Genomic DNA, 23248 nt, shown 5'->3' on the forward strand with positions numbered 1-23248 from the left:
TGGCTAACACTGTGTTAGGTATTTATCAGCTACAATAACCCGAGAGCCAGAATGACATAGTTGTTAAAGTGGGGAGATGCATATTCAAGTCCCCACTCAGCCATGAAGATCACTGGATGACTGTGACCCAGTTACTCTCAGCCTAGCCACATTCATAGGGTTGCTGTGAGAATAAAATGGGGAAAACCACTTACGCTGTTCTGGGCTTTGTGGAGGGAAGGCAGATTTTAAATGTAGTATTACTAATAAAATGCTGATGATGAGATGTGTGGGTTGTGGTACATGCCACCCCAGGGGAGTGCTACATGCCAGAGTGGGTTGGAAACAGGCCCAAAAGAACTGTGTTTTTTAATTTTATGTGAGCCACCTTGGGTAGCCTTCTGGATCAAAAGGAAGAACAGAAATAAAATAGAGTAATTAACATAGATGGTTGGACAGTGTTCTCGAAGCTACCAACATGAGTCTGACCAAACTGCGGGAGACAGTGGAAGACAGGAGTGCCTGGCATGTTCTGGTCCATGGGGTCACAAAGAGTCGGACACGACTGAATGACTAAACAACAACAACAATTAACATAGAAATATAGGAAGTGGCCTTGTATTAAGTCAAACAAGTGATCCATCTAGCTCAGTATTATTTACACTGATTGGCAGCAGCTCCCCTGGCCCTACCTGGAGATTGTAGAGATGGAACTCCAGACCTTCTGTATAGAAGTCCAACTGCTCTACCACCGAGCTACAAATATTGATAAACCCTATGTCAGAACTCACTCCCAAACTTGTACGGCTATAGTTGAAATGAGAGATGATTAAAACAAATACACAGGTACCTCGGGTTAAGAACTTAATTCGTTCTGGAGGTCTGTTCTTAACCTGAAAGAGTTCTTAACCTGAAGCACCACTTTAGCTAATGGGGCCTCCTGCGCCGCCAGAGCACGATTTCTGTTCTTAACCTGAAGCAAAGTTCTTAACCCGAGGTAATATTTCTGGGTTAGCGGAGTCTGTAACCTGAAGTGTATGTAACCTGAAGCGTATGCAACCCGAGGTACCACTGTACACTTGTTTTGGCTGCAGTGACTTAGAGCCTCCTAGTAGCCCCTGCAAAAAGATGTAGTAAGAGGTTGATGGAAGGCTGGTCAACAGGTCTGCCTTCTGGGGATGTGACTGAGCCTCATGGAATCTTCCTTGTGGAGTGCCCAAGGCATAAAAAATAAAGTATGAGGTAACACAAGGTATGGGCTCATAAGTGGACATGTACATTTGTAGGTTTGAATTGTCCTCTTTTTTGTGTGAAGAAGAATCATGCCCAGAGGTGGAGCGTATGCCTGCGCTGCCTGGGCCGGTGTGTGGGATGTGCCCCTGGTGGGGGGGTGCGGCAGGCATCCTTGACACACTGCAGTTCAGAGCAGGAGAGGCGCAGGGAAGCTGCCACCCACTCTCCTCCTGCTTACCTCCTCTGGGTCAGCCTGTGCCAGGCACAAGCGCCGCAGCCAAGGCGCAGCTCCTTCTTGCGTAGAGCCAGGCTCCAATAAAGGAGCCTGCTGTGGGGGTGCCTGTTTGAGCCCCCTCACAAAATTGCATCCGGGGCCACGGCCCCCAGGGACCCCCCTCCCATGCTACGCCTCTGATCATGCCGATCTAGGCTGCATGCATATGAGGCTATGCATAGTACACCTGAAGCACTTACAATCTTACCCATGTATTGGCAGCATGCACAGATGAAATTACTTTTCTTGGAGATGCAAAGAAAGCTTTGGTTGAGTGAATGTTGATCAGCTGTCAGATTGAGAGATCTCCCTTAGCCGGCCTGTTTTTCCTTGGATCTTTGCTTTTCCTTACTCTAGCTCCTCTGGTGGTTGGTCTTTAGATAATACTGCCACCACTTGGAAATACTCCCATTTTTGGCTGTTATCACTTGATCAACTCACTGTGCAATTGCCGCAGCTTTACCTACATCACCACAAGTGTCTAAAACTAAGGTTTGTGAGGAATGCAGAAAATCCTCGCAGCCGTGTGGTGAGCATCTCCATACAAATGGCTTACTTACCATGTGCCAGTAAACCAGCTGCCTCTTATGATTTAGCATAGTTCAAGTGACACCAATCACGTGAATAAGGAGCCTGAGTCTGGTACCAGTCCTGAGTTTCTGCTAGTCTTCCTTGGTGTGTCTTTTCCTGTCCTGGTTCTCTTGTCTTGTAAATGTTCAGGACCTACTTTTGCTTCACTTCTTCTGCAGCCCACATCCTGTGAAGTAGGTCTTCACTATTTACGATAAACCACGACATGGCAGCAGGCAACAAAAAAACCCTGTGAGGTTCATTGAGCTCATGGTGGGCTGCCATCCATGTTTGGAAGCAGCTCCCCTGAGCTTGCTGCTGCTCCATGCTTCACTATTGCATCTCTTAACCTTAAGCACTTGTTATGCATTGCACTTGTGAATAAGGTAAATGAGCAGAAAGGTAAAAATAAATAAATCTGTATGTGAATATGTTTTATTCTAAAGTGAAATTTAGAGATAGTGTCTGCAAATGGCACGCAAATGAAAAAGAGTTTTGACACAAAACTGGTATGTGTGTGGTCAGGGACCTACCACAATTTTGCTGGTTGGTAAAATAGGATTAGAACATACTAAGAGATACGCTGCTTTAGTTCCAAAGGCAGAATTTAACTCAGTGTTGTGTGATAACTTATTTTGTGCTACTGTTTTAATAATCATACAAAGATTAACTTTAGTGGTTGACAAACATACCTGTAAGTTCCCATAAAAACTATGGGAAGCTATTAGGACCAAACCACACAGACCCTGTTTAAAAGAAAAATCTACTTAAAATAAACACATCTTGATTTATTTTTTGAAAACGATCATTTTGGAACGTAATAATTACAATGGCCGCACTGCATTTTGGATATGATGGACAAGATGAGACACAGCACTGGCTCCCTTTTAACTCTGGTTAAGAAATGGCAAGCCAGCTTTGGGAAAATACTCTCCTACCTCCCCACCTTTCTCTGGATCAAATTGCCCTCTCCTGCCTTAAGTGGAATTTCAACACTGTTGTGTACTGGCCCAATGTCACTTCAGATACAAATAATCCACTTCCAGAAGGGTAATCCATGTTAGTCACTCATAGCAAAAACAACAAAGAGTTTTAGCAACTTAAAGACAAACCAATTTATTGTAGCATGAACTATACATTAATTGCAATAAGGGATCCAAAAGCAGGAATAATGTGTTGTTTTTGTTTCAATTTTGCTCCCAGTTCCAATTGCCTGATCAAAGAACTTGGGTAAGTTCATTCTTTATATTTTCAATTTAAACACTGTAGAAGAAATTGCATAAGAAACGTGACATGAAAACTCATTTACTTCACTGCAACCCTACAAGTCTTTTCCTGCTAATTATTTTAGCTCTCCTAAATCACACTTGTGTCTTATTCTACTTTTCATCAAATGCTAGTCTTTACTCCATTACACGTTCTAATGAATGGGAGTCTGCTACAAAGGACTGTATGTGCAACCGTTTCAAAGAATTGTATTAAGATTTCTAGAGGCATAAAATTGTTGTGCCAGTGACTGATCCAAAGCTCTGAGCTTACAGCAGCACAATTGCACACATAAAGCATTTTACTGTGCTGGTGTGGGCTTTGTATGCCATCTACTATAGATCAGAAGCCATCATATTGGCGAGTTTAGATGACATCCCTCACAGATCACAGCGCTCCCCTCACATGCATGTGTCAGTACATGCATAAAGCAGAACAAGCAAAACACATAGATGTGTGTTTGTGGCTGCCACAGCTAGGAAGTACCAAGCTAGGTTGGGCATCCCTGTCATCCACTCACACATTTTTTGAACATGTGATGGAGGATCTCTCTGAGCACCCACCTTTGAAACAATCTTTTGCAGATGAATCCATGTAAAGGAATATTATATAGTCATTATTTAAGTATATTTCCCACCCACCCCAGGGAAACCCTATTGCTCAATCAGCTCAAACATCAATTGGGTTTTCTATGGATTTATGTTTGCCCCAGTTTAAAGCTAAAGAGCACGTTTTCCCTGGGAAAGGAGCAGGGCAAGGAGAAAATCTCTTGGACCTGTGCTCTCTGGACATGGAACAAGCGGAAATGTGGATGAGCCTACAGTTGGCTTGGACAAAAATGAGAAGCTCAACTGCTTCTTGTGGCACTTCATCAGTTCACCTCAGTACTCTGCACGTGACCATTACAATTTACTTCTCTGTTTTTATTTTTTTCATAGTTAGTAGCAGTACTTTGTACAGCTCCATTTTTTAATTGTGAGCCCTGAACCTGGGGGATGAGAACTATTGATTGATTGGGCAGTTTATTAATATTTTCTTGGCGCTGTGCAAAAATTATGAAATGGTGGACTACCATCCACCAAACACAAAACAAAAGTGAAAGAAACAAGGAGGGCAAGCAGATTCAAGTACCAGTTCTTCATAAATTATACTATATTCTTCATAAATGTTATGATGATGACGACCAGGTGGATTGTCTGCTGATGGAGGCATTTCTGAGAAAGGGCAAACTACACTGCAGTTGTTCCCACCCAAGCCAATGGAGCAGGCCTTGGAGTCTCACCTCTCCCACTGATGCAGCCAGATAGATTTAGCTTGTGCATCATGATGAGCATTGGTGAACGGAAGCAACTAGCAATAATTATAGCCAGTCACATGACAAGGTCTAACCTTCATAAAGGTTTTCAGGTCAGACTTGCTCCTTTTTAGAACAGCAAGGGAGTTCAGGTTCAAATGAAGACCACAGATACATGTTTTTAAAACCAGGTCTGCTCTGAAAAATGAGAGATGGGTGTGAGGGGTTTCATTTAATGAGCAAAACGGATATATAGCTGAGGAGTGCAGACCTTCCCTGCTACACATCTTTTCTGCAGTCTGTCTCACAACGTCACTTTCTGGCTCGAGTACCAAAATTGAGATCAGATTAGAGAAAGGCACTTGGGGAGAAGGGCTACAGGAAAATAAGTGATGGGAAGGTTTCGTATTTCAAGAATACGAACGTTTTCAACCCAGTTTGTTTGTTCCACTTTAACCCCGCTGTCACTTGTAGGTTTAAGGCAGTTTACAATATTTTAACATTTTCCCTCCCTTGCTGTATCCCACTCCTTTTTCACTGGCAGATTTGAGGAAGAGATGAAGAATGAAATTCCCAACCAAATGATCTCTCCCCTGTTTTCCTTTCTCCCATTCACATGAACAAATCCATACAATTCTTCTTGAGGGTCGCTAAAATAGACCCAAAATAAAATGACAATGAAAAGATGCTGATATGGTCTAGATTTTTCATATTTCTTAAAAATGCACTAATTAACATAGAAAATGAACATCTGTATCATTTTTCATTTCCCATGAATTATGGTGGCCAGCTATTTTGTTAAGCAAGGCTTCAGTGGCCTAGTTTATAAAATGCTAGGGTCATGTAATCCTCTGATTTCAAGGTATTAAGTCATTAATTATTTTTAACAGACTATTTACCCTATATATCTGTTACTGTTTTTCTGTCCCTAGCTAAGAAACTTTGACATAAAGCTCCAAGGCCATGTTTGATGGTATCAAACCCATCTGAGATGCTTATAAATACCGTCTCTCCTCTAGTTATGGCCATGTCTACATTTCTGGGCCTGAACTGGGAGAGCGTGCAGGTTTGCGTCACCCAACAGTTTATAGCCTCTCTGGGACTAAAAGGGAGGTACGGGATACAAGCAGCTTCCTTTTCTAAACTTCTGAATGCAGATAGAATCAGCTATTTACATATGTAAATCAAAATTGGTATGCTGTATAGCATTAAAATATGCTGGGTTTTTATTTATAAAAAAAACATACTTAGCCCAGATTAAGAGCATGCATTGCTTAACCATAAGGAGCCTGTGTATGAGAGTGGAAACAAAGAACTCTCTTGCCACCCCCTAGCTCTAGGAATGTCTCTGTAGACATATAAAATCCAATCGTTGCCCTGAATTTTTTCTTCTCTTAATATGAGGTAACATGATGTTGGTTTTGGATAAGGAATATTGTCTCCCTCGGTGAGGAAATATTTCAGCGCCAGACATCTGTTCTAGCCATGCATTCACATGTGAATATTGGGGCAGGAAGGGATGAATAGGGGCACTATTTCTTTAATCACTCTCCTTAAACCCTTATACCAGGCTTCCTCAACCTCGACCCTCCGGATGTTTTTGGCTTACAACTCCCATGATTCCTAGCTAGCAGGACCAGTGGTCAGGGATGCTGGGAATTGTAGTTTCAACTTGTAGTCTCAAAACATCTGGAGGTTGAGGAAGCCTGCCTTATACCTTGCTGCCTGGAAGAGAGCTGTTCCTTCAACAGCGAATCAGCTCAGGCTAGGAGGCTCCATTGCTTCATGGCTCTCGGTCAGCCCGTCCCCCTCCTCCCAAATATACTCATCTACTAGTGATAACTCTGAAGATCCTGCCTGACTCTCCATATTCTCTGTTCCTGTGGTCCCAGGGGAGAGATTTGGGTTTTTTTTGGGGGGGGTGTATGTGTGTCTGTGTACCAGCAGGAACTCAGGCAACTGAAGTGGGCAGTGGTGGCTGGTAACATTTTGACTTAGCAGGGCTGACATTTTTAACCATGCTGTTTTCATCATAAGATGACTTGTATGGCACTTATTTAGGAAAGTGTGGCATTATACTTGTGCAGAGTGATATTGTCTCGTCCTCTAAAAAACAAAACAAAACTCTGCACATCTATGATCAGGGAAAGAGTTTCCATGTAAGAGGGCCCAAGTACAATTTTCAGAAAAGAATGACTCCATATCGCCTGTGTAGAAATTAAGCCTATATTCTATATAAGATGACATAAAGTTTTGAGTACATGAATACAAGTTCTTTGCCAAAAAACTAAAAATGTGATGGAAATTTGCTTCCAGTTTCATGCAGGCCCACCCCCACAAAAAATCAGTTTAACTATTCATTATCCAAAAGACTCTTTTCTCTAAATTAAAAGAAGTATCTTCTTGACTGACCTGTCCTCCTTTAATTCTGCAAAGAGTTAACTATGCTATTGCCCGTTACAACTCAGTATGACATTGAACTCCATATATTTATTGTGCAGGTTTTTAAAAATAAAAATACTGCCTTAAAAGTTATGAAGCAATTATTTCCTTTTGTAGTTCCTGTTCATGTTTTGAGATAATTTCTCTAAGTTTACATTTCTTAGTGTTCACAGTCTGATATCATTGATCATGCAGCTTCCTATACCAAAAGGTTCAAATATTTTGCTCAGTGGTAGAGCACATGCATGAAAATTCTTGCTATAAAGGATTTTCAGTAACTGGGCAGGAAACCACCCCTGCCAGAATTCCTGTGATTAATTTGAGTCAGTGTTGACTGGGAGTATAATCTTTTGTCCTGCTATTCACACCTGAGCTCCACCCTGGAATTTGCGATGTAATAGCATGTATGCATTTATGAATTAATGAATGAATATGTACATATATAAAGCTTTTGCCGAATGCTTTTCGTATGCCACTATGTCAGGGTTTCCCAAACTTGGGTCTCCAGCTGTTTTTGGACTACAATTCCCACCATCCTTGACCACTGGTCCTACTAGCTAGGGATGATGGGAGTTGTAGCCCAAAAACAGCTGGAGACCCAAGTTTGAGAAACCCTGCACTATGTCATCACTATTTTCACATATCTCGGAATAGCAAACCAGGGCTTCCTTCTTTTGACAGTTGGAGCAATGCAGTAGAGAAAAGTATAACCTATGAGCCAGGAATCCTTCAAGCACAAATGTTACCTCAGCCATGGACTCACTAGCTAGCCCAAGGAAAGTCAGCGTCTTCTAGCTTCAACCATCATCTGCGACATGAGAATAATGCTACTGGCCCACTGTACTTTAATGGTTACTGAGATGATGTATGTGAAGCACTATGAATGCTAACAAAAAGTGCTATGTAAATGCAGAATAGTAGTAGTAGCAGCAATAAAAGTGTTCCAGGTCAGAGGGAGCGATTCCTGGGCTTGACCTGAACAACTTGCCCTTCTATTTTTGGAAACTAAGCACGGACCATTCACATTCTGATGGTCTGCGTTTTTGTTAGCAGCCATTGTTATATAGCTATGACATTCTTGTAGAGTTTCCTTCCCCTTCAACTGCTGATATGTCCTCTAGACCCGAGTTCTGCCTCAGCAACCTTTCCTTGGTTTTCTTTGTCTGGGAACATCTGTTCAGATGGGGAAACAATGACCTTTTGCCTTGGCTGAGGCAAAGAGCTACCCTAGCAGGCACTAAGAAGATTAAAGGAAGGCTGCACTGATAGCTTTCATGCTGCTCCAGTGGTTCTCAGCAGTGAGAGGAGAGAATACAAATGGGCAAAAGGGCTGTAGGCAAGCAGAAGAAAGAAGCTGGTAATCTCCTCCATCCTTGTCACTTCACTTTTATTCCCAGTTTATTTCAGGTCTATTTCAAAAATAAAGGGGAATGCAACTGATTTCAAGCATGCCCCTTAAGGAAGAACTAAGCATTATGTTACATATGGGGATGCTGTTAAAATGAGTTTGATTCTTGCCCTTTAACATCCAGTACAACTTACTCTGAATCCTGATGCAGTAACTTAACATGTTTCACCACCTCTGCCAGTGGCAGCCAGTTAGGTAAAGAAACACCCAGCATCATGTCAAGACGGGGGAAAGTGAGATAGATGCTACCAGGTTGGAAGGAGACTCAACCTAGGGCTGCCATTTTTAGTGGCAGCATCACCCTCCTTATAAGTTTTAGTTCCCCCTTTAGCTTTATGTCCTCTTTCAGATGCTGCTGCTGAATGACCCTGGAATATTTCTGCAAATGCACACTCTTTAATTCTGTATGGATTAATCTGGTATAAACATCACTCACTAATTATATTCTTCACGGATTGCTCAGAATGAATTGTTCATCTTATGTTGTCCTACTGTATGGAAGCCCTGTTTGGGCTGGTTTTCAAGGCAGAGGATTAAGCTGGCCATTTCATGTTGGTTAAATTTTATTATGCCAATTCCTGTATGATCTGTGTTCCTCAACAGGCAGCCTATGGGCACATCAGGCTCACCAACTGACCCATCAAGTAGATTGCAGTCATACCTTTTTCTTTTGCTAATGCTGGTTGCACCTTAAAGAATGCCACTCCCATAGGTTCTTTCCTGAGCCCTTAGATCAGCTGGCTGTGTTCCATGTTTTAATTCAGGAATCCCCTATATTGAATAAAGTGACTTACTCTCAGATTGCCCCTAGAGAACTAAATCTGTTTCTAAAACATAATAATAAATTCAGGCACTTTGGAGAATTTGTTTATTTATTGCCTTCTTGGTTCCATGGCCCATTATTCACATAGGTGAGGAGTGTGAGAGTGTGGGGCTCGGCCTTCTCTATCATGTCACCAACATTATGGTGAGGTGTGTCAGGTTTCCTCTCTGTTGATTCTATGTCACCAGGTGAAAACTTAGCTTTTCCAGAATACTTTTTCTGAGGTCTATTTTAATGTTATAAACACTTGCATTGTTGGTTAACTATGGGATTCTTAGTTGGCTGTTTTTATTGTGGGGTGTATATTTTTAGCTTTGCAGTAAGCAGCTACAAGTGCTGTGTTAAATAGAAGAGAATGCAGCAAAGAAGTATTTGAATATATAAGTAAGCAGGAAGTGATGCAACCAGGAATGGCTGCACTAGCAGCCATTGGAAGCAACATAAGCATGTGACTGGCGATAGGATCCTGGGGTTGGGTGGACTGGCAAGCCTCATAACACTGCCATATATTGTCTGTGCAGCTGCTACAAGTCTGATGTGCATTAACTAGGCAGGCAGGATCAGTGCACTGGTGGAGGAGGGGGGCGGGGGGAGCACACCACCCCCAGCAATGCAATCCCGGTGGGGTGCCATCGCGGCTGCCCCCCCCGCACTGAGCGCCATGCCCCGCAGGGGGCGCACCCCCAGGACATAAGCCACGCCCCCGGGACGCACGCCAGCCACGCCCCCGCCTGCTCTCCACTCCCCGGTGCCGGAGCATGAAGCTCCACCACTGGATTAGTGAAACACACATACTAAGAAATCAGCTCTGGTTCGTATACAATGACTAGTACATGCATGCCTTAGGATAGATCAGAACCAAGTCTTAAAGCCACGGCAATTGCTTGATAAAGCCATTTCAAACAGGAAAAGGAAAATAGGTTAACCAACTAATGCTGGGATCTGTGGGAAGGAAGAATGTTGACCCAAGCACAGTTTTAAAAGCACTTGGTAATGAGACTGACTCAAATATTTAAATATATAACTAAGCCGTTCCTCATCCTCCCAGATGCATGTCCCCCCATGAAACTAGAAATAGGTGGTACCTTACTCCTAAGCCATGTGTCACTACTAATCTGCCAGAATGCCAAAAACCATTTCCCTGCTTCCATCCCTCCATCACAGGCAATAGTAAAACAGCAAAATTATTTCTCTTAGCAAACAATTAGAAGTGATTAAATGCAATGAGAAATAAAATGACAGATTTATTCTGGGGGAAAGGAGAAATAGGAAGGAGTGAAAAATAAATGTTATGATAATGCTGAACTCTGTAGGCTGATAATGACATTGCTCTTCTAGGATGGAATTGCCTCCTACTCCAACCAGCAGCATCATTACATATCTTGGCCCTACGATCAGTACCCGTCACAACCCTTCATATTGACAAATGCCCTGTCCACTTGCATCTGTGGAGAATGTTTTAGCAGCTGAGTGATTATGAATCAAAACCCAGAGCTTCCAGCCCTTACTGCTTCCCTCTGCTTTCCCATTTGTCTCCTGACAAGTAAATGTATCTTGACTTTCCTCTGAGATTTTTTCTTTTTTTTCACAATGTTTGATGAAAGACATTTGGCAAATTGGCAGTGGAACCCTGTACATTGCAATTTGTAGTGAGCATTAGAAGTCTGAGCATGGAATGGAAGAGCAGGCTACGGGCGAAAAGGAGAGAAAAATACCAGCGCTAAGCAGAATATGAATAGTCATTTCAAGGAAATGAGCAGGCATTTATTTTGGACTAAAAAGAGAAAGTGCAAACCAAATTACTATATTTATATTGTATCTTAGTATGAAAAATGTAAGCCAAATAAGTCTTCTTCCGTATATATTTCTCTGAATGATGAGTAACACTGAGCCTGATGGAGCCACTTTTGTGTAAGTAAGTGCAAGGTAAGCAAGAAGAAAATCAGTTCACAGATTCCCGGGCTCATGAACTAAACCTTATTTACTATATTGGGTTTTCTGCAAAATTGTCATAATTAGGATTGGTGGGGGGGAGTAGGCTTACCCTAAGGCAATTCTGTAATTATTCAGGACAAAGGGTGTGATTCTACGAACTTCTTTCAATCTGAGTAATAATATTAGTTGTCAGTTCAGTGTTGAAATGAGAAAATTATTAAGGCTATTATACATTAACCTTGAAGATACAGAGTAATTTGAACACTTCATTATTTGCAACAGCATCCTGTACTTTTCCTTCAAGCAGAGGCTGCAGGTGTAAGCCTTTCCTGAAGAACCTTTGCTTCACCTTCTAGGCATGCATCTCTTCTACTCATTGTAAATGCCTGTATCTCCACTGCTACCTTATTCTTAGGGGCACACAGTACTATTGCACAAGTTGGACTGTGTTCAGTGGAACTTACCCCAAAGTAAGTGCAGTTAGGATAGGAGCCTTGGTTGCTTATGCTTTTGTGAAGCATGTAGCACCGAGTTGACACTTTGGCTACTACTAATACTTCTGCAACTATTTCACATTCTTATGTCTGGATTCATACTGTTTTTATTTGCGTATTTTTGTATTAAAAAAAAGTCTGGAATAGCTTCATTAGGTGTGATCTTCCAGTCACACATAAAACTCTTATCAGGGTGCAGCACTAGAGATAAGGACTGGTTCAGGTATACAGGTTCGTCACTTGATTACTCCTGATTACTGTACACATGATAATTGGCAGCTGAATGTGTGAACTAACACCACTGAAAAGCATTGCTTTGCAGGTGATAAAAATGGTATTTCATTTCCCTGTCTCTGGAACACTGACCTAACTAAATGTGATTGACATCTTGCTGAATTTTGTTCTGATGGGGCAAAAAGAAGCAGGCAGCATAACTGGGTGGATATACCTTATTTACTCTACATAGCTCTGTATCCAGAACCATATATATGTACCATTCCGTAGCTCAGGGGTCAGCAAAAATTTTGTGGCTTGGGCTGGTTCACGGTCCCGCAGATGCCACGGTGGGCCGAAGTGCGTGCACACAAGCATGCGCAAACGCTATTTACGGCGCTCCTTCTGGTGCTGGGGAGGCGTGCGCAGCTTCCCATTGGCTGTAGGAGCTTCTTGCAGCCAATGGGTAGCCAGCCAGCGTCGTGGAAGGTGATCCCTGCTCTGCTCTGCACGGCGCACGGGGGCCGACTGAGCGGGTGGCGGGGGTCCATGGGCCGCTTGTGGCCCATGGCCTTTAGGTTGCCGACCCCTGGCATAGCTCCTTAACACACAGAGAGAGGCATCCTGGAAATTACTCAGGACCACTGCCTGGCCTGTCCCAAGCCTGCCTGCCTGTGGGGAGCTAGTGTGCCTGTGGGGAGCTAGTGTGAGGGCCAAGAAGGGTGCCAAGCAGAACTGGTGACGGGATGGGGGTGCAGACACATGGCTGGGAGAAGGTGCCTCCCACCCTGTCCTAATGGTTGATCGAAGGCAAACCTTCCCTCACTCGGGCAACTTCCAGGCAGCAGCAGCAGCAGCGAGCAAGGGAAGGCCTATTTATTTATTTATTATTTAATTGTGACCCAGATGCACGTAAGTGGGAGGGTGCCTGCAGAGGATGGATGGATTTATTATGATTACAGACTATTAAACAGGAAAATATTATCTTTTGTGGCATTATACAAACCTATCTACACACATAGAGTAACAACAGTAAAGCCTTGAATTAGTCCAAGGTGGAGGCTCAGCGCTAATTTTCATGGAGCAAGATGGCCACTAGAAAATTGGATGACAGGCTAGAAACATAAACTGATTTATGTGTAACTGCTTTTTTCTTTTGTGAATTATACTGTAAATCAGTAAGAAGGTTGTGTTACCTCTAACAAAGCTGTAGTATCTCAGAAATGTAGTATCAGTTAAACTGGCTTGAGACCAGTTTATGTTGGTAATATTTCCTTATCAGCATATAATAACAAGGTGGAATAAATATTGTGTCATTGAAATAGCAACAACTTTTATTGTTTCTTCTAGTTAAAAAAGAAAAGCAGAGTTTTCAATAGTACACTTTTTAAAATGGAGCTCTTTGTTGACCAGATTGTGCTAATTCTCTTTGGAGTATAAGAATGTCTTCACAATGATTTCCCCCTCCTCCTTGCAGATGTCAGCTATAGAAAACATGGCTGAAAAGCTAGAGAGTTTTAGTGCCCTGAAACCAGAAGCCAGTGACATCATGCAATCTGTCCCTTCCATGTTCAACTTCAGAGCCCCTCCCAGCACCCTGCCAGAGAACCTTCTACGAAAAGGCAAAGAGCGCTATACCTGCAGGTAAACTCTCCAAGCTAATTACCCACAACAGCCTCTCTTAATATCTCTCTTCTCTTGCAAGCCGCTGCTGTTTATTTTAGAAATTACTCAAGATTGGATGATGAATAGGGATTATGGTGGGTCACTGGCATTTTAAAAGGTTCTTTATTCAGCAAGACATGGTCATAGTGTTTGATTCTGTGTTTGTTTGCAATTACAGGAGAAATTTGTCCTGCATTACCTTGCGCTTGATAAATGAGGCCAAAACATTACATACGCTGCCTTGTTCCAAAATTTCCTCATCACCTTTATATTAATACACGATCTTTTCCTTCATAATTTTTTTTATTATCATGAACTGCAAGACTGTTTTTCACTTGGTCTTTCCTTTGATAATGCCAGAAGGGAAATTCCACAAGATCTGTGAATGATTAGATGTGTTAAAAAAACTGAGTCGTCACTGCAAATATTTGGCTCAAATCAACGTTGTCCTAAAGAAATCAATGGAAGTTTTGTCTCAGAGTTTGGATCCATCTTATAGACATCTGTAGCCTTTCAGGTCCTAAGTGGCAGACCAGTTGTTAGACTCAGAGAGAGCTTTTCTGTTGACCTCAGAATTTAATGAATTTCACACATCATTATGGTGCAAATGTGAATTGGAAAATTTGTTACAATTTAAATAGTGAATGTTCTGGATAATGCCCTTGACCAGTAACAGAGTTAATACGCACCCATGTCTGAAATAATATTGAGTCTTGTTGTTAATTTATTTTAGTAGGTTGAAGGATAAATGATTATGCACTCCTGTCACTTTTAAAAGGGGGGGGGGGAGTGCACACATACCTCTCTCAACAATGCCCCAACATCCCAGATATTTTCTTATTCTCTCCCCACCCTCCAAAGAATGAAATTGACTAGACTAAAAGCTATTTCTGATCTGGCATAGTCAATTTTACCACTTTCTTTATTTGCGTGGGACTAGGTTTCTGTATGGAATTTTTAAAACAGACCTATTCCTTTACAATACTCTAGCCCTTCATTATGTTTAGACAGTTGTGAAGGAATTGATACTGAGCCAAGCCTACCTTCATGGTAGCTCCATTCAGAAAAGTTTGGAAGTATTCCCTTATGATCGCCATCTGTGTACTCCAGAGGCAACAGCAATCCCATGTAAATGTCATGAAATAGACATGGAATCTGCTGATTTAGACAAAACCACTGTATCACAAGTTTGCATTTATCTGAACAATGTTGCTTTTGACAAGCTCTGTTGTCTTCTACTCTGCTGGTATCATTATATTAGATCATTAGATCCCAAATAAAGGCCCAAGCCATTTGCACAAGCTCTGCATTTATTAATGCTGGTTGTGCATTCACAGTGCTTGCTTGATGGATGATGCAACTGGCACTCTACAGGTATTTTATATAATAATAGAATAAGCCATAGAGTTATAGAGTTGGAACAGACCACGAGGGTTATCTAGTCCAACCCTCTGCAATGCAGGAATCTTTTTCCCAACATGGGGCTTGAACCCCTGACCCTCAGATTAAGAGTCTCATGCTCTACTGTCTGAACTATCCATCATGAGCCATCTTTGGCTTTGTTTGAAAACCCCAATGCTGTGGCTGTTTGGTAGCATATAAATGAAAATAAAGGTTTTTCATATTCCCAAGCATAAGCTAATTCATGTAGTATTCCAGAGCTGGTCCCACCATGCAGCACAGTGAACTAGCCGGCTTCAGATGGCACAGGGCTGCACTAGGAGTGTAGATGAAGGCAGGGATTTTTGTTTGAATGTTGCAGCTAGACTCTTTAGGTGTTGGTCCTTGTGGAGAAGGGGCACCATCTGGGCTTCAGTTCATGCAGCAACATATATTGGGCTGGCACTGTAGTATTCTTTTTCATGGTCAAGTCCTCACAATGTGGTTTTAACCATGTCTCCTTCATGTGCCGCATGTTCCATTCACGCCCCCTCTAGTCGCAGCAAATATCAGCTATCTTCATGTAGAGCAGGAATGGGCAACTCTGGCATGCCAGATGTTGTCAGATTCCGAGTCCAGCCCTAGTCAATATGGACAGTGGGCAGGAATACACCATCTGAATTTGACAGGACGAAATAATCTCATAATGGCTTTACTTGGTCAACAAGTGATGTTCAAATTGATCTATGATCATCTAGAAATGTCATTTAGGATTTATATTTTGGATGCATATTTTCAGGGAAATGTTCCTGATTTGGCAGAATAACCTGATGGTGCCATTTCAGTTTTCTATTTATTTTTTTAGCTTGGTATTTATGACCCTATCTCATTTTCAGAATGTAAGTTTATGTTTGATAACTGTCATATCAGTTTATCTGATCTTTCTGAAAACATGTCAGCTACTTTCAAGTCACACTATTACAGAAGCATACCTTGATGGATTAGGTCTCTTGAATTGTGTCTGATCTGATCTTTCACAGATGGAATGATGCCACGTTTACTGACACATTGAATATGCTGAACAATTTAAAACCTCTTTCCATCAAGCCAAGATTCTAAACCTTGGATAAAAGAGTTCCCGTCCCCCATAAGCATTTAGCTGGGGAAGTGACAAAGTTAATAAGTGTAGTATGTCGGGATGAACATTCAAATGAAAGTCTGCTCTCATAGATTGCTGAGGGTTGCACTGGAAAATTCAGACATCACCACCTTAATCCATAAGGTTTTGATTCAATATATTTATTGAAGCTACTTTCAGAAATATTTAAATACCGTGCTACCTTGAGTTACAAATGCCTCAGGTTACAAACGCTTCAGGTTACAGACTCTGCTAACCTGGAAGAGTTATCTCGAGTTGAGAACTTTGCCCCAGGATGAGAAAGGAAATCGTGTGCGGCAGCAAGAGGCCCCATTAGTGAAAGCATGCCTCTAGTTAAGAATAGTTTCAGGTTAAGAACAAACCTCCAGAACGAATTAAGTTCATAACTACCGGTACCACTCTACACCAAAGAAGCAGTTCCATCCAGTATTGGTTTGAAGTTAGGACTATGCATTTTATTTCTTTATGTATCTTAAAGCAAAACATTAAAGCTATCTTTATATACCATTTTCTAATAACAGATACTGCGGCAAGATATTTCCAAGATCTGCAAATCTTACCCGTCACCTGAGAACACACACTGGAGAACAGCCTTACAGGTACAAGATGAATGCTTCTGGGGAGTAGCCACAGACTCTTATTGGCTGTTTGGGCTCCATACTGGAGCCTTTGACCTCCAAAGAGTTTTCATTATTAAAAATGAAATGAGGTTTTAGAATGTGCTATGTAAAACACAGTTGACAGTACTTTCTAGTAAATGTGTGGGGAAACCTGGTCCAAGTGCTTCAACACAACCCCAATGGGATGCTCACAAAACCCTTCAGAGGCAAAAGACACCCAGGAACTTGAGAGTTAATAACCATAGTGCTGAGCATACATAGTTTTGATTAATGCAGGTGCCTTCAAAAGTGGATGAATGAAGCATTCCTGATAATGTGAATGACACATACTGGTCCTTCTGGTTTTGGAGTTGCAGATGCACAACTCACCTGGAGCGGGGAGAGAGGGCCACACTAGGTGTGACCTTATACACATCTTTGTATGTGTTATGTGTAACATTATGTGTCTTTAAACCAACATGCATATTTTTTTAAAAATGCAAATCACATCCAATGGGATGGGTGGGATGGGAGGTTAATATTAATCAGAATCATAGCAGTCTTGGTAGGGGATTTTCATCTGATGCAAACAGACACCTCTGAGAAGACATTTTAATCTGGACCATAGTAAGAAGGAAAATATTAAGTTCTTCCTTTACAGCTGTCCTTAAATGTGTCGTCGTCTTCATTCATTCATTCATTCATTCATTCATTTCTATACCACCCTTCATCCAAAGATCACAGGGTGATTTACAATATAAAAACACAAGAATACATACTGTAGTAACAAACAAAAACAGTAACACCCCCAAATAGTTTAAAATACCATAAATTGTTTTATCAGCCAAAGGCCTGGGAGAAGAGGAATGTTTTCGCCTGGCCCCTTTGTTACATATCTTTAGCCTCCCTGGGAAGAGCATTCCACAAGTGGGGAGCCATTCTTGTATTGCCACCCTCTGGACCTCTCACAGAGGAAGCACACTAAGAAGGGCCTCAGATGATGATCACAGGATCTGAGTCAGTTCAAATGGCTGGGAATCCTGGAAGATCAGCTTCCTGCCTTGCAGGCCTTTTTCCACCTGGCCTGGGGAGGGTAGTGCCCTGACTGATTCCAGTTACATAGATACCATCTATATAAAGGCCAAACTGTTGTGGCATGAACAGCAGCATTCTCTTTCAGGAATGCCTGAATGGAAACAATTTTAACTGAGCTTTGGTGGGCCTACCAATTCTGGTAAAAAAATAATTGACAATCACTTTAATCAAAAATGGAGTTCTAAAAACATGATTTTCTTACTTTGCATCAAATTTGATTTCAGTATTTGTTCATTCACCCTGCAAAAGTGTTGTTTTATTTCATTTATTTAAGATGTACATTTAATTCCCACAAGCATTTTCTGTCCTATTATTCTCTTCACAAGCATACATACTAATCTCCATGTCCTTGGTGCTTTTAACCCACTTCCTCATCGGTAACTTTCATTGATCTCTGTAGGCCCTAACTGGGAGAGCCTTTAGGAAATCTGGCCCATGAGAGCAATTCACATATTGAAATAAGAAAAGAATTTTAATTGTACAAAATGGAATGTTCACTTAATGAAATCAATTGAAGAAACTCGGCTCATGTTCTAACAAAACAAGCACAAATCGGTACATTTTACGCCTTGCAAAGAAAGGAGAAAAAGCTCATTGTTTGGGATAGATTTTTCACTCAGTCCTGAATTTACTTGGGAAGTAGGTTGCATGTAATTTAATTCTTGTTTTAAGAGGTATCTTGAAACATGTTATGCTCTTCCACTGCATAACAGCCAGAAACAATTAGCAATGTAATGCATAATTTCTTCCCTGAATAATTGACTTAGCACACAATGTAACAGACATGTTTTGAAGTTCAGGAGAAATAGACGATTGTGGGGGGCAGTGGGGAGACGACGATGGTGATGAAGACTGTTGGCCAGCTGCCAGGAAGAGAATTTGGAATAGTTATAGTATGTCTTAGTAATGGCTGAAAGGGCAATACAGTAAAGACTTCAGGGACTTCAAATCACTACAGAGTATGAAAATTGATGCCTCTGGTACCAGAGCGATAGACTAAACTACTTGCGTTGGCACAGTATTAAAGATTTGGATTGTTTATTTCTGCGTTTGGGAAGATAACTGAATTTCCTCCAGGATTAGCAATTGAGCAAGCTAATTCCTCAATAAAAGATTTTATCACACAGTGTAATTTTTAACAGGGAGGGAAGTAGTCTTTCTACCTTATTTGAGCCTTAGAAGTAATTTGTTTCATGTTTTCGCTCTTCTCAAAGTGCTTAATTGTACGGTATTGGCAACAGCATGAAACAATAGGCTGGTGCTTCTCTGCTTTTCACACCATATATGCTTTACTGCAATACTTTAACAGGCTATCATAAATTATGTTCTGTTAACTCTGAAATACTGAGATATTTCCTGTAACTATACCTTAACATTAATTTGCATGTGCCAAAATATATGTGTGAGTACATGGGTGGTGAGGAAGGGGGGGAGAGAGAGATAGGAGACAGGATGTGCAGTTGACTTGTGCTTCCTGCTCCCTAGATTTCTCTGCCTTGTTCAAAATCAATCCTGCATGTCTTCCTTAGTGGAGACATATGCAAGCTTTGTGTGGGAAAGATGCACAAGACCAATTTCAGACAAGATAGGGAAGCATAAGAAACAAAAAGTGCAACAAGTCAGTTGTGCATGCTGTTCTCCCTTATCATTATCACAACCTAACAAGCTCCCAAAAATTCACACTGGCCACAAATCCCTTCTGTTTTACAGTATTAATAATATGGAATTTTTCCTGATACCAGAAACCAAACTTGGATTTTCAGAGCAAAATCTATACCACTTATTCGGATAAATTTGTAATGAGATTACTGTGCCCTTTCTGAATAGGGAACAAGGGGGATGGCTTGAAGCATAGAAACCATTGCTTTACTGGCAAGTTAGATCCAAATAAAAGGCATAAAAATATTGAAAATACAGTCTTTCAAGCAGCATTTTGTGATATTTACTGTTTGGAAGATATTCTAGATACATTCCTGCATTGCAGGTTGTTGGACTACATGACTCTTGGGGCACCTTCCAACGCTACTGTTACCCTATGATTCTATGATTTGTTGTTCAGATTTCCCTCTGCTCTTTCACCTTACTCTGTAGTTCTGTAACTGGATAGGAGACCTGCAATGTTTGCTATTTTATTGAAAAACCAAATAAAATATATGGGGTGGGGGAGATATTACTGGGTTTAGCAAAACTGCGGTGGAGCTGAATTGAGATGGTTGCTCTCTAGTTTCATTTGAGTTATATTTCACATACTACTTTCTTATTTGATATTTGTTTTCAGATGCAAATACTGTGACAGGTCTTTTAGTATATCGTCTAACCTGCAGAGACATGTTCGTAACATCCATAATAAGGAGAAGCCCTTCAAATGTCACTTATGTGACCGGTGCTTTGGCCAACAAACCAACTTAGATAGACATCTCAAAAAACACGAGAATGGCAACATGTCTGGTATGTACCTATCATGCTTTCTGCATTAAAATAAATCATTTAAGGGGAATTCATGAGATCATACAGGTCTGTTGTACAGGTGTGGCATTCTTGTGATACTGCAGATCATGCTTTTCATCCCACAACTATTACAGGGATCTTCCTATGTCAGAAGAATACAATGGGCTTGAACATTATCCTTAGGTTTTTATGTACTTGTGACTAAAATCTTAAATACTTGTCAGAAATCAGATCTGAATTTTGATCCAGGAAGTTGGTATGGTTTAAGACCTGGGCAGCATCAGCCTAATATACCAGTTTTGATAGAGAAAGTTATGTAAACTATTGTGTACAACTAGCAACATATGCAAGTTTATCTCCACTGGATCAACGGCTTAGATGAAAATGGTCATCTATTTTTTAAGATTAAAATGAGAAAAAATTTCAGATGCCCGCACTCTGAAATAAATACTAAGTTCTATAAACGTTAGTGGAATCTATGCATCATACTGTACTTTTCAGTATGTGAGGCGGGTCTCCCTAAGAGGGCTTGGCAACTGACTAGAGTTGCCATATGTATGGATTCAAAGAGCGAAATTAGCGTCTGGGGTTGGGGGAATGCATCACTCTTTGCCTTTTTTGGTTGATTTCCCACAAAAAGCTCAACAATTTTTGTCCGGATTTTTACATCCTAAAATATGGCAACCCTACAATTGACCAGTGAGGCACAAGCTGCTTCCTCACCTAACACAAAATAAAAAAATTCCTTCCAGTAGCACCTTAAAGACCAACATCACCTAACACAGTTCAATTTTTCAATGTTATTTAATTGAGCCCAGAATCAGAACGCTTAGTTTCTTTGATCATTGTAGCAGCCAGCTGTGTAAACTATGCTATTTCTCTCCATGCTTGTTTTCTGTGCTGCAAGCAAATCTGGCAGCCCAGTCCCACTTCTTGTTTTGAGAAACTTTCTTTGGAGATCCTTTCCTGAGGACACCTATAGGATGGGATGGGTCCATAGGACTGTGCACCTCCAGTTCTTCATTTGTTTTGCTCACTTCCAGCTGAACCATTTCTATTATAGTTGAGTGTGTTTCATCAAGCATTTCTTTTCTTGATTTGATAAGATGTGCAATGATGGCATTTGGGAACTTTGGCACTATTTTTTATTGTATGTTTCCTTGAGACACTTGTGAAGAAAGTAGTTAATAAATTAATAAAAATTAACATAATTCTGATAGGATAAAAAAACCAAATATTTACTTTTCTGTTAAGGTACTGCTACGTCTTCACCTCATTCTGAACTTGAAAGCACAGGTGCTATCCTAGATGACAAAGAAGACTCATACTTTACTGAAATTCGTAATTTCATTGGGAATAGCAACCACAACAACTCAGAAGAAAGGTAAGGTTAACTGTTGTTTCCTTGCTGCTGAAGTGTTACATTTCCAGCTTATTTCCAAAGGGAATTGGGCAAAATCAAGGTGACATACTCCCTTTAAAGCCTGTGGGACTGAATCACAGTCATGGTGTTTTCTTGATATCATTGTAGTCCGATTACACAGAACTTTCTCTGGATTGTCTCCATTACATACAAGACATAAAAATTTGCACATCTATCATAATCGTGCAATCCCAAAGCTAACTTAATTTTGACCATTTCTAACAGGCAAAACTACTACAGTTAAGGTGTTTGTTGTGTTTTCTACACTACACTACACTACACTACACTACACTACACTACACTACACTACACTATCCTTAGCAATATCTTCACAAAATCTTTTTGAAAACATAGTTTGGATCTCCTGGCAATTAGCAAAGTTACATGTGCTGATGTTAAAGTGGCCAAACTAAGCAGGTCAAAATGGATTGCATACAAAATACGAATCCAGTGCTTTCACAATAAATGTTTCATGCATTAGCAAGTTTCAATTATTCCCAGTTCAGCAATATCAGCAATATATGTTTGAGTTAGGAAAGAGAAGTTTGAAATTTCCTCCAAATGGTGAGGAATTGGGAAGGAAATTACTAACTCCCTGGCAGTATTTGGATGCCCATGTAATCTTATTGGACACCACTTTCCCTTCAGGGATTTGCACCAGTTTTAGCTTTTTGCATATAACCAAACACCTGATTCAGAGCTAGAAGCTGCTCTGTATTTAATGTGGGATAGTGAGACATTTGTTACAGATACAGAGAGGGCCAGCTACACCACAATTCCTGATTTACCATCCACAAATTCTCTGCAAAGGCAAGCTTGAACCATTTCCAACCATCAAATTATAGGTTAATTTATTATATCAACCTATGCAATGCTAAAGCAGGCCATGATTCTTATGATGACATCATTAGGAACACTGCTGGAAAAAACTGTGTATTTCATAAAATACTCACGTTTCAAAATCATACAAGTGGATCCATAATGTGGGGCACTACCAGGGTGAGGCATAAACTGCCCTATATTCTGGGAATAACAGCTAGCAAGGATACATTCCTAATGAAGATCAGTATAATTGTTCAACATGAATGTAAAACTATATTACCGCCCATTTCGTCCACTACACATTTCAGTAAAGAAAGTGAACTGTGTGTATTAAGTAAAAACCCTACTACTACTACTACTACTACTAATTTTTTTATTTACACCCCACCCATCTGTCTGGGTTGTCCTAGCCACTCTAATGCATCAACAGACTATAAATCAATATATGGTTCAAGTGCATATTCTGGATTTGAAACAGCACTTGAATTGGGGATAAGAATAAGCTTTCCACAGATGTGTAACATGGTGTGTGATTATGTTCTGGGTCAAATTTATTTACTGCCTTCTCTCTCACATTAATTTGCTTTCCATGTTCAAGGGCAGAAATTGCATATGGCTTATGACTTTCTATTTTTAAAGTTTCTCGCTCATTTTTATGCTGGGTCAAAACTAGTAGGCATATATTCATGAAGGCAGCTGATAATACATTACATACACATTCAAATT

General features: G+C 40.8%; 1 protein-coding gene across 18 annotated transcripts in view; it reads left to right on the forward strand.

Annotated features, from left to right (window-relative positions):
- The window catches only part of MECOM (MDS1 and EVI1 complex locus), a 495241-nt gene that overhangs the window by 466063 nt on the left and 5930 nt on the right, over positions 1–23248 (forward strand). For 13 of the 18 annotated variants that reach the window (XM_082223897.1, XM_082223907.1, XM_082223910.1 and 10 more), the window contains 5 exons: positions 3260–3286; positions 13409–13575; positions 16657–16734; positions 20108–20277; positions 21532–21661. In XM_082223897.1, coding sequence (XP_082080023.1) covers positions 3260–3286; positions 13409–13575; positions 16657–16734; positions 20108–20277; positions 21532–21661 — 572 coding nt within the window. The remainder of the gene's footprint in view (positions 1–3259; positions 3287–13408; positions 13576–16656; positions 16735–20107; positions 20278–21531; positions 21662–23248) is intronic. The other 5 variants (XM_082223908.1, XM_082223911.1, XM_082223914.1 and 2 more) reach the window with 1 other exon arrangement.

The sequence above is a fragment of the Podarcis vaucheri genome (assembly GCF_965113315.1).
Source record: "Podarcis vaucheri genome assembly, chromosome: 5".
NCBI lineage: Eukaryota > Metazoa > Chordata > Lepidosauria > Squamata > Lacertidae > Podarcis > Podarcis vaucheri.